Here is an 11,816-nt window from a genome sequence, read left to right as displayed (position 1 = left end):
GTTCCCGTGATGATTTGGGTGTGAGAAAAGTGACTATATTTGGTGATACAGTGAAACTTCTACCATTTCTCCTTGTGCTTAAAAAGAAGTCATTTCTGTGAGTGCTGGAGTTCTTGAACTTACCAGAGTTTTTATTACACATCGGAGAAGGGGTTAGACTGGTATTAAGAAAAATAACACTTATGTCTCTTGCCATTCAATATGACTGACGCAGTTGATTGTGAACAGTGTGGCTGATGCAGTGTTAAAACGCGTAATATTGCACACCCCCCCCTCCCCAGATTAAGTTTTAACAAGGAAAAAAAGATTACCTTGAGGAATTTGAGGCACTGAGCTGTGTAGATGTACATTTGCAGTATGTAGGTGACTTGGCAAATGTAGATGGTCTGGTACTGACTGAGACTTCTAAAAATTAGGTGGGAATGAATAAGAAAAGGGATCAAACTGTTTCCATAATGTTGCTCATAGGCAGACAAAAATAGAGGAACGATATGACTTCGCTCAACCATGAAGTAGTTTAAGGTATGTATACCACAGAAGACTAACTTAAGTTTGGTGTCTGGGTAATATTTCTTGATATTTACTGCTCGCTTTGACTTGCTAAGTAGATAATGTGAATAATTTGCTGTGGAGTTTACAGGTAAGATGTTCAATACACTAAGCATGTTTAGACTGGGTTGATCCTGGCTGCGTGCTTAACCCCAGAGCTTTTCCTGCTTACTGGAATGGCTTCCCTTGTGCTGGAGAGCCATAGGGGAAGGAATGCAAGGAGGAAGGAGAAGCTTCTCTGCCCACCTGTCAGCAGCAGCCATGGAGAAACCTTCCTCTTGCTGAACCAGCAAAGCAGCAACAGCTGAGAAGCAGGAAAGTGCACACAGGGGGCAATGCTTTCTGTGCAGGGTGGCACAGTGCCAGCAGAAGTGCTGAATGTCCCACTCTGGGAAACGGGACTTTGAGTTACCTCTCTATGAAGGGATTGCTGAACTTTTAATTGAATTTGGTGTCTCACTGAGAATGTGAGTGGCTAATGCTGGAGTTAGAGGCAAGAGGTGCTGAGATTGAGCTCTGCTGAGGCTTCCAGAGCACGGGCATCAGTATTTATTTCTAGGTGGGTGTTCTGCACTGTGATTGCTGAGCACTGATAAGCCATCAGCCCAACTCTTGAGTGCAAAACCGCTTATTTCTTAGGGAGAGGATGATCAGACAACACCTTCTACAATGGGTATCCAGTGACTAGTTCAGACAGCTCCCCGTCCTGGGTAGGACCTGTCTTGTACCCTTCTCTGGGATGCCTCTGTCAGACAGCAGGTTCCACTGCACTGGTCAGGCATCTGAAACTGAGTAGCCCAGCATCAAGCAGCTGGACATCTAGATTCTCTCTTGATTCAGTCCTGCCTCTAGAAAGTGTGTAGAAATTCTGTAGTTTATTTTTTTCAGCTTCCAAAGGAAGTCTAGTTCCAAATAAGACATGATCTTGCAGACTTTCGAAAATACTTATGTCTTTGATGCCTTTCAGTCATTAGACTCTGCTTCAATGACTGATTCCTCTGACAAATAACTTTGAGAAAGCTCACTGTAAGGATTTTTTTACATCTGAGCATATAAAAGGATATTGAAGCACCTGGGGCTTTGCCAATCTTCCATAATGCAGTAATCACCTCAGATGTGCTTCAGAATCTAAAATGGCATAGGCCGTATTTGGTGTTTATTTTTTAACCCCATATGAGATGACATGCACTGCATATGCCTTTAAGACAATTTTATTGCAAAAGATATAGCAACTTATATAGATAAGCTCAAAATAGCTTGTATATGTTACAGAAGGAGTTCTGCTGCTTTCCTGAAACAAGTATACCTCCTTGAACATTTATCAAGATATATATGTAAGTTATCTTGTTTTTTAATAAAACAGTATTTAGAGACTTTTGTAGGTGGCAAGTAATTTGATTGCTATGAGGTAAAGGTTAAGAGGAGTATGTTGCTTTTGTTAATGGAAGAGTGTATTCTTACAAGTTTTGAGGCTTCTGCTTAAGTTTACAATGTTTATGAATAAGACATCTAAGTTTAGATGAGAGTCGAATTAAGCCACTTTCACACTTTGAGATCCAACAATTTCAAGGTCATCTGAAGAAGTAAATAAAAAGGCACATTGGCAAATGAGCACCATAGTTGTTCTGTAAACTTAAGATAAACCATATAAACAATAACAAACCCTGAAGTACCCATTATAAATGCTTAACATAAGATAGCTCTGCAACTTCCTTGTGAAAAAGCTCTTGAAAGTTTACTGTCATTGCTTGAGGTTTAAGCTTTAGGAAGAAGTTATATCCTATATGCATATATCCCTTATGCATATCCTAAAGAACATGTATGGCTCTAGCTGTTCCTAATATCTTAGCCATCATTGCTGTGCTTTTTGCAGAGCACGAGTGAAATGCTGGGGAGTCTCTGCGGGGTACCAGTTTTATGTGCCACAACTGTACGGTCAGTATGGAGAAGAATATGTGGTGGTAAATTGTTGCATTAAAAATTAAGCCACAATATTAAGAGGAGGTATAAGTTAAGACTTAGGTCTTTTTCTCAGCTAGCCCCAAATCAAGCCCCAAGCAAGTGGTTTTCAGACAATAAATCTGGTATGTGAACTGAAGTCCTCATTAAATTCAGTTCATGTCTTTGAGTTTTGTCCAGCCCGTGTAATGTCCCTTGTTGACAGAGAAAGATGTGTTCAGCCAAACAGTAGTGAGGAGGTGGGAGATGGGAAGTATTAGGAGTTACTCTGCTCATACCTAACTCTCTTCTTAATCATTTCTTCAAGCCAAGAAACTACTGCTGTGGAAGTGCAGCAGCACAGATTAGTGTTAAAAATTCTGCATACAAATATATTTTATGTGTTTATTTTGATTTTTTTTTTGGAAGCTGGCAATGGCCTGCACGTTCTGTCTGGGTAGCATTGTTAAATTGATGATGTTCTTCTAAGAATGGTTTTTTTCTAAGAGGAAGATCTGAACCTTCCCTGTGTAAAACCACTGTTTCATCCAGGACTGTTTTTGATTACCTCTTGAGAGGACCCCAGCCTGGCTTATGTTACCACACGAGGGGGATCATGCAAAATCTGCTGGTTTCACTAGTTTGCATTATGCTTATTTAATTGGCACTTTTTTCAGCCCCATTTCCAAACATAACTATTTAAAAGATTGTGCTACTTTTGCCGACAGAAAGGAGTTTCCCTTACGGCAGTTAACTTCAGTTAAATTTTTATGTGGTTAATAAATATCTTGGGTCATGGTTATTAAAACTATAAATACTGTTAAAAGCTTGATTTGCAAGTAATATGGGAAATTTAAGTTTTAATTTCTTCCCATTTCCTGTTAGTTCCACAAGCCCGATGCGGCACGGCTTCGATTGCCATAAGGTGCATGAACACATACATTTTTATTGGCTCTTTGATAATCTTGCTTAATGAACATATTTTCTTAAATGATACTGGATGAAACATAACCAGCGACTGCTGCCTCCTAATTGAAGTGTGATTCTTTTGGTCCTCCTAGTGTGTCAGTCCCCCCTCACTGACTAGTGATGGGGGTAGTTCTTCACTTAAGAAACCACTGTGTGTTTTAACTGATCCAGGGCTGTAGTATCTACATTTTTAAATCAATCCATAAAACGTAAGTCTATCCCAAATTTGAAAGAGGGTGTCTGTAAATGCTTGAAATGCTGTGTTTCCCAGTATATAATACAGAATGGCTCTCCTCACACTACAGGCTGCTGTAAGCTGTTCTGAGCAGTGTTTTAACAACAGAATGGTGGGTCTCAAATGCTTTTCTGAGTGTGAGCAACTTAAACCCACATTTTTTCTCAGAGTCTTCTCTGTCCTGGCAACTTTCCCGTGGTCCTGCAGGCCTTGAGCCACCCAAGAGCAGAGGAAGAGAGCTAAGGAGGCAAGACACTTCTCAAAATCAAATATTAATGCAGTATTGAAGGAGACTAGATTCCAGTTCTTGCATGTTGGCTGCCTTGTGGATTTGGGGCTTTATTGGACTTGACAAAGGGTTGTATGGTCTCAGATCTTGACCTTTTCCTCTCACTTGTTTTCCAGTTTCCCAGGGTTTCAATAAATTTCAGTGCTTGAGTTTACAGTAGCTGAAGCTTGACTTGCTGGCAAGACAGCAATATGGAGGGAATGCCTGTTTTTAAGAAGGTACTCAAATTTGAGCTATGGTCTGATATTTCAGCCCTGATCTGGTGGGCAGTGCCAACAGAGATGCTTCTACCACAGCTGCTCAGCAGCATGGCCACTCCCTGAAGGGACCTGGCTGCTTCAAGGAGCAGGTGGTGCATTGTTAGGAGCTTGTGTGTGTTCAGAGGTTAGAACTGGGCAAGCTGGGGCTCTATTCTGGAAGCAGCTTTTCAAACTGCTGCATTTATTTCCTCCATGTTTACTGCCTCTTTTGCTATCCATCCGAATCAGAGTTTCTGAAGACTGCAAGGAAAAAAAAAAATCAACAGTCTACACAGAGCATGCATAGGGACAGAGCTGCAATCAACCTTGCTGACTAGAAAGTGCCAGAGGAAAACACCTTCAGTGTTTCTTGTACTGAGGGCTGGCATTATTCCTGTGGCACTTGACATGCCTTCAGCATGGTGCTCAAGGGTCCTGCCTTGCTTGAGTCCATCAGTTCCGTGGCTGGGAATTAAATTCTGTGCAAATGTTTTGGATGAGCTGATTAACATAGCGATAGAGGTTGTCAAATTCATCCACAAAGAATGAATGCTCCTTATGGGGGTCTGTTGCAATGGCTTCCAGTTCGTCTGGGGCTGCCCAAGCAACTCCGATGGAGTAAGCAATGACTCCTGGAAAGAAACCCATATTTTAGAATAAGCATAAATGTTTTCTTTGCATTAAATTTAATTTAATACCAATACTGCAAATGTAGTTTCCAGGCCACAAAAAAGTGGACAGTGAATTGGAGTGCTCTCTATGTATAAAAGCGGTATTTTCAAATTGAAAGAAAGGTCTAATTTGTGCTTTGGAAGTACCTTTTGCCAACAACAAAAAGGCTTAAACAATAGTAAAACTTTTGTTCTGGGTCTAAACAACAGGCTCCTGAACAACAAGGTCTTATTCCAGTGCAAATGCTTTGGAAGATATGACTATCCTGACTGGAAAGCCAAAGGAGTAGTATGTTACTAAGACAGTAGAAATCCCTTGAGATCTCCTAGACATAGCTGCATTTGCAATGATTTATAGGATTATTTTTTCCCCCTGAAGTTCCTGATTCAGATATTAAACAGTTACTGATCTTGTTAGAGCTTAAAGAGACCCCAGGGTGAAGTACTACTCTTCCTTCATAAAGTTTCTTCTGGTGCTGTCATATCATAACAAACTGCATTTATCTGGAAAAATGCTGAGAAACATGGGGAGAGCAGGTAGTGACAGAGGAGCTTACCATTTCTATGAGCTTCCATGGCCGGCATGCTGACGTCATCGTAAGACCTGCCATCTGTAATGAGAATCATGATCTTTCTTTTGTTGGGTTTGGATTTGCTGAACAGCTGCTCTGAGGCGTAGCTGATAGCTGCTCCCGTGCTGGTCCCACCACTCCAGTAACTGATCCTCTTAATGGCACTCAGCACATCCTCCTTTGTGCTGTACTTGTCAAAGCTGAACTCCAGCCTTTGCTCATAGGTGTACTGAACGGCCCCGACACGGGTGTCCGTGTCTGAGATCTCAAACTCCTTGCTGATGTTGGCTACAAACTGGAGGACTGTGCGGAAGTTGCTGGTGCCGACGCTGCTGGAGCCATCGATGACGAAACCGATGTCGGCCGAATTGAGGCACGTCTTGCTGCAAACCAGCCGGTCGGTGTCGCAGACCCGCTTCACCAGGGGCTGGACCACCTTGTGTAGGCTGAACCAGCTGGGCACGTTGATGGAATAGAAACCATTTGTCCTGCACACCGCCTGCAAGGCAACACAAGGATGAACGCAGTGGAAATTCAGTCTACCTGTTTCTGCTGGGGTAGGTAGCTAAATTGTAAATATAGGCTTCTGGAAAGAGCAATGCTAGAGTCTGAAATGGCCACTCCTCCAGTCACCATCTGCTTCCCTGGGAAATGTTGTCAATGTAACATTACAGATACTTGTGTAATGTGAAAGTTTTTCCTGCCTTTTTTTAAAAGCTGTAGGATGGAGCTGGTATTATAGTAGTGAAAGAAATGTAATAAGCAAGTTTGGCATCTGTCCAGCTTTTTTACATGAGTTACATTGTTCACAGGAAAAGCATCCAAATCACAGAGCTTCTGTTAGCGTCTCTCCAATGGCATTATAGGAGCCTGTGTGTTCACTGGGAAGCAACTTCAGCTCCCATTGTTCAGGGCAACAAGGAAAATTTTACCTGCTGACAAACCCTACTACCTTGAAGTGAAACCTGGGACTTAATTTGGGTTATCCTGGGCTCATACCCTTCTAAGCAGAAAAACGCAAGCAATTTTGGTGAAAAATGCAAAAAATCTATAAAGATTCCCCATTGTGTTGACTCTGCCAAATAGTAGAAAATAAACAAACAAAAAAATCATTAACTTTTATAAGTAAATACTTATAGAGGCCAGATCTGTGGGAGGCTTCTGTAGTGGGAGTCAGGTGAGTGTGAGTAGGAAGTAGGGGAGGCACAGAAGAGGAAGTGGGAAGAGTCAAGTTGGGGGACAGGGAGGGAAGTGGTGTGAACAGGCTGGATCAAATTGTCCTTGGCTTTAATGCCTTATAAATGTTAATGCCTCAGGTCTCTGGATAAAAATATTTTGTTAAGTCAGGTTTTATCTATTAACTTAGTGATGGTGTGTGTATCTGACTATTTTAAAAGGCCAAGGCACTTGCATAAAGCCTAACAGCTCCAAGAAAGTTATAGTTCCCTCCAGTCTGGGCTCCTCACAGTGTGCTACCCTCATTTGCTCTTCTTCCTGTCTTGCTTCTGTTTTAGTGTTACGATGCAGCAGTATCAAGTCACCATTCCCTCTTTACTTTCCTATTCTGAGTCCATTCTACTCCCACTTCAGCTGTGTCCCTGGCAGGTTTGCAGACACTCACTGTAGTTTTGCTCTCTTAAAAATATTAAATGCAAATGAGACTACAATCAAATTAAATGCTGACCAGAGACAATGCAGCTCTCTGGAGCAGCTCTGAAACTCATGGGAATGATTCATGGCAGAGCAACCCAGCTCAGATTGGAATCTGTTTTTTGAAAACACCGGATAACTAAACTCTGCTTCCTGAGTCCAGCCTGTTCTGGCACTTGGTAGATATCTCCTGCTGTAACTGGGTGCCAGCTTGCCCTGAAGCGCTGTTGAGCAGCCAGCTACTGTTGGTGCCAAATACAAATCGATCAAGGCTTGCATTCTCGGTTTTGGCTGCACATGGCAGGGGCTTACTCTTTTTCTAAGAGCTACGATGAAGCAGCAGAAACAAATAACTGAAAAATCATCTGCATCAACAGTGGAAACAAAATGCTTGAGTTTCCCAGTATAGATGAAAAACTAAGATGTGCCTATGTTGCGACTGTCCCAACATTCGCTTGTATGGGACCTGTTTGTAAATGCAACATTGGCATTAGGCTGACAGGGCTTCTCACCCTTTGCTGAGGGGGAAATGCACAACAGGAGACTCATGGAAAGCTCAGGCTGCAATTTTGCTTTGTCATGCTACTGTATATTTGGAAAACCTCTCGCCTCATTATGACTGCAGCTGTGTGCCAATGTTTAGTCGGTCAAAAGCCCCATGATGTACCTCAAACCAGAACTTTATTGAACTTCATCCCCTTTCTGACTTCAGCATTACTGCCTGGCTTTTTGCACAGGAGACCTCAGGACAGTACAGGACAAGAAATAACCATAAGGGTAAGAAGGAAAGGAAACTGCCCTGAATTAAGTAGGTTGGAAAACATAGTCAGACCCAAGCTCCTGGCCAGATCCAGCCTACTAAATACCTTGTCCACAAAGTTCGGTTCAATAACATTCTGCTTTTCATTTTGAGCAGCTGCTTCAACAGTGACAAAGAAAATGTTGATCCCTGATTCTCTGGCCAGCCTGGAGGCCTCTTCCACTTGGTCCGTCGGCCACCCATCCACCACCACTACAACCACATTGGGTGCTCCACCTCGGTTTCCATTAGCATCCAAAAAGAAGTTTTTGTTAACAAATGAAAGTGCCTTCCCTGGAATAAAAGAGGAATTGGAGAGTTACAGATCTGGAAGCACTCTGCCTGATAATATCCCATGAAATGGTAAGCAGAGGGCTGACTCAAGCACTGGAGGCTGCAGAGAGCTGGGGAAAGCAGTTTCCATGGCTGCATGAGAGGAAGGGAGGTCGTTGCTTTCAGTGCCAGTGCTTCCTGAGCCCTCCTGCACTGAACCCCCTCCCAGAGAAGCTTGGGATGATGACCTGAGTTAGCAAGGATTCCCAAAGTACAATGGGAACTGCCCACAAGGAGATAGGTCTATCCTCTCCACTTGCAATGGATTTGCCGTGGCCTGGACCAACACATGCAGGTCATGGTGGGAGCAGTGCCCTCTCACCAGCACTGTCCTAGCACTGAACACTGTTTGGTCACAGCCTCTGTACCCCAAGAGGAGGTATGGGCTTGCTATAGCAAGAGCCCAGGCTCTGAAGTTCTTCCTGAGCTGAGAATGTGTAAGCAGCCCCATCACCTACCAACATTGGAAAGTCCCCCTTTCTGTTGAATTTTCTCAATGGCGTTTCTTAGGTCCTTGGAGTTGGCATAAGTTTTTAAGTTAAATTCTGTGGAAGGGTCATCACTAAAAGAAGAAATGAGAGCAAGTATCAGTGTTTTGCTTCACATACAACACAAAAGCTGTAGGACTGATCTGTGCTACCTGGTTCCTGAGTATGAGCTGGAGTGAGACCTTTAGCACACATCAGCCATAGAGCTACAGCTGCCAGTGTGCAGTCATGCCCTGTGGCAGTGGGAGTAGCTGCACTAGAAATTCTTACCCATACTGAATGATGCCCATCAGAGGACCAGCACTGCCAATGCCAAGGGCTTGAGCGACATTACCAAGGAACCGCTTCTGAAGTTGAAAGCGGCGTTTGCCAATGCTCCAGCTTCCATCCATTAAGAAGGACAAATCAACCTTGCAGTCTGAGGAGAGATAAAGAAACACAGAAGATATTTTTAGTCCTTTCTGAGAGCTGTGCTTCTTGTGAGGAGCAAAGGCCTAAAATGTCTGCATCCAGTGATTTGTCCTGCTGTGTAAACTCTATGAAAAGCCTTTGACGAGGACAAATCACAGCTGGGGGCTCAAGTCTGTCCTACTCACTGGTAAACACAATTCTTGGCGTAATTTTGTCCTAAACAGCCTCTGAGCTTGGCTGTGTGACAAAAGGGCAAGAATCTTTTCCCAGGGGTCAGTCTGGGAGCACTGGATTTGGCAGCTAGGGAGGTCAGCCATGCAAGAGCAAGATGACTTGTATCCTGTGCCCTCAGAGCCACAGCTGGGGCTCAGCGTGCTTTATTTGCAGCCCAGGGGTGGTGGGAGTTTGTAAAGCCAGCCATGGTCCTTGGATTTTGTGGTCTGGCCACCTGCAGAGCACAAGCTACAGGAATTTCCTTGGTTATACTTCTGTGGACTTAATGGATATAACAGACATAACAGGAACAGTTCTTCACATATGGTGTTAATGCTGCTCAGAAGGCAGGGAGGTTCCCAAAATGTGTGATGACTGGGATGTGCCTCAGGGGAAGGAAGCCATGGGGTCTTTTCAAGCAGATTGCAATCCAAGATTACTGACAATAATCCTGGCAACTCTGCACTTTTGAATGAAAATAGTTCCTTACTTTCATTCTGGACTGGAGCTCACATCAGGGATGATGCCTTTGCCTGGTGTACTCAAACTGAGTGGAAGCTGGTTTTTACATATTGTTGTGGACCTGTGTGTGCAGCAGCAGCAGCAGTGTGCTGTTATGTGTTGCCTCTCTGGGCTGAAAACAATGGTCTAGAAAAGGTATGCCTGCACCCAAGCAAGCTCTTCCCTTTAATTACACAGATGAACCTCATCTTTGTGCTTCTACAAATGCTGTCTTCGTCAATGCCAGCCTGCTTTCATGTCTCTGAAAGTTAGTGGAGAAATGTTCATCATTGGTGTGGGACCAGGAGTGGGATAAAAATTTGGCTTAACTAGAGCGCTAATTAACATTTTCCCTTTCCAGCATCTGGGTCATCCCTATCTCTTGATTTTCCTGTGATGATGCCTCCTACCAATCAGACTGTCCAAACTAGTGTGTTTCAATCATTTGGTAGCCCGAAGGCTACAAAGCGCCAATTGTTCTTACTGGCTTATGCAACTTCCTCCCATCTCATTACCTTCAATTTTTTCTCCCGTAGCTGTCTCTTTTTTCTAATTCTAATAATGCTGAATTACAGGACCGTGACTGAGAACTGTGTCCATTCACAGCAGATCGTGAGGCAAGGTCGGGAACCCACAACAAATGTCTCAATTAATGGCCAAGTTTTCCTGAATTTCTTGTCCTTCAAAGGGAGCTACACCGTGAGGTTTAGATGTGGAAAGTAGGCAGTTTGTTATCCAGCAGGGTCTGGGTATGCAAAGATTTACATACACTTATATACAGACTTAATTTCTGGGGAGGGTTTGGACAGCAAGGGTATTTTGGTGCTGGGACACTGCAAGAGCACAGGCTAAAGGTACTTCATAGGGAGGTGAGCACATTCTGATTTGCAGGGAGGCAAGATCTGAATTACAGCTTTTATGATCCTAGAGGTATCAGCAGGATGAGAATTTTGCTTCTGGTGTGTCTTATCTCAGTTCAACTGCTATAAACACAGATGTCCTTGCCTGTGTCTCTGCTGCACTGAGCTCTGCTTTCCTGCAGTGCTATGGGGTCTGTAGGGCAGAGCCTTCCCCTTTTCTTCTTCTTTGCTTTATTTCTGTATCAATTTCAGGTGTTTTTGACATCTTTGATAGGGAAAAGAATACTTTTAAGTACTCTTAAGAGTACTTTTTAAGTACTTTTAAGGAGTGCCTGGGAATATATAGACATTTGGTTCAGTAGTTAATGTAAAGAGTCCAGTCAGCGTTCAGCTGCCAGCGGGTGGGCAAAAGAGGACCCAGGCACTGCTGGGAGGGTGAAGCCCCCTCTCTGAGGTGGCTTCTCATGAGGAGGCGGCAGACAACCCCATCTCTCCACTCAGAGCTTGCTTTCTCTTTCTTCTTCAACTCTGGTCCTTATCTAAGGATAAGCTAATGGGCAAATCTGCCTTTAATTATAAAGGGCATAGAAGATTTCCTTTTTAGACTAGGGGAGGCTACATTTTCCTCACTGGACTTGAGGTATCCTTGATGCTCCTTCTGCACCCACTCTCTCCTTGCTGTGGCAGGTGCCAGGTCCCTTTCTTAGGTGATTTTCTTTCCTCCCACCCACTGCTGTGGGAAGGGTACCCGCACACAGCATAGCCGTGGGAGTCTGCTCTGGTCAGCAGGGCTTGCTTGTCTAACCCTGACTGCAACACACTGGATTGCCATCCTCCATCATCAAAGTCCCTGAGGGAAGAAGCTCTGCACCCCAGGAGCATGGAGCTGATACTGCCTGGGAAGAGGCAACAGTGAGCAGCCACCATCTCCCTGCCCAGGTGAGCTAAATTTTGGCTGTTATTTCCTTTCTTGTAGAAGCAAAAACCGATTACGTGTATAAGAGGGGTCGGCAGAGAGTGCTCGCTCTTTCTCTGCAAGAGAAAAACGTGTTCTGGGATTTTCATAGGCTTTCTTGAAAACTTACCTTTTGCTATCTAA

General features: G+C 43.7%; 1 protein-coding gene and 1 long non-coding RNA gene across 4 annotated transcripts in view; one reads left to right on the top strand and one right to left on the bottom strand.

Annotated features, from left to right (window-relative positions):
* Window positions 1-924: 924 nt before the first annotated feature.
* Window positions 925-11,816, bottom strand: part of VIT (vitrin) — a 53,384-nt gene continuing 42,492 nt past the window's right edge. For all 3 annotated transcript variants that reach the window (XM_051783047.1, XM_051783048.1, XM_051783045.1), the window contains 5 exons: window positions 9,003-9,150; window positions 8,703-8,806; window positions 7,979-8,205; window positions 5,448-5,961; window positions 925-4,851 (listed from right to left, as the gene is read on the bottom strand). In XM_051783047.1, the coding sequence (XP_051639007.1) occupies window positions 4,673-4,851; window positions 5,448-5,961; window positions 7,979-8,205; window positions 8,703-8,806; window positions 9,003-9,150 (1,172 nt within the window). In that variant the 3' untranslated portion in view covers window positions 925-4,672. The remainder of the gene's footprint in view (window positions 4,852-5,447; window positions 5,962-7,978; window positions 8,206-8,702; window positions 8,807-9,002; window positions 9,151-11,816) is intronic.
* Window positions 9,169-11,816, top strand: part of LOC127469124 (uncharacterized) — a 39,688-nt gene continuing 37,040 nt past the window's right edge. The window contains exon 1 of the long non-coding RNA XR_007903849.1: window positions 9,169-11,656. This is a non-coding gene — a long non-coding RNA (uncharacterized LOC127469124). The remainder of the gene's footprint in view (window positions 11,657-11,816) is intronic.

This window comes from Manacus candei, unplaced genomic scaffold, assembly GCF_025592945.1.
Source record: "Manacus candei isolate 608988 ecotype Guabito, Panama unplaced genomic scaffold, ASM2559294v1 h1tg000017l, whole genome shotgun sequence".
Lineage (NCBI taxonomy): Eukaryota > Metazoa > Chordata > Aves > Passeriformes > Pipridae > Manacus > Manacus candei.
Note: the sequence above shows the minus strand (reverse complement) of the source record. Positions and strands in the feature narration are given on the sequence as shown.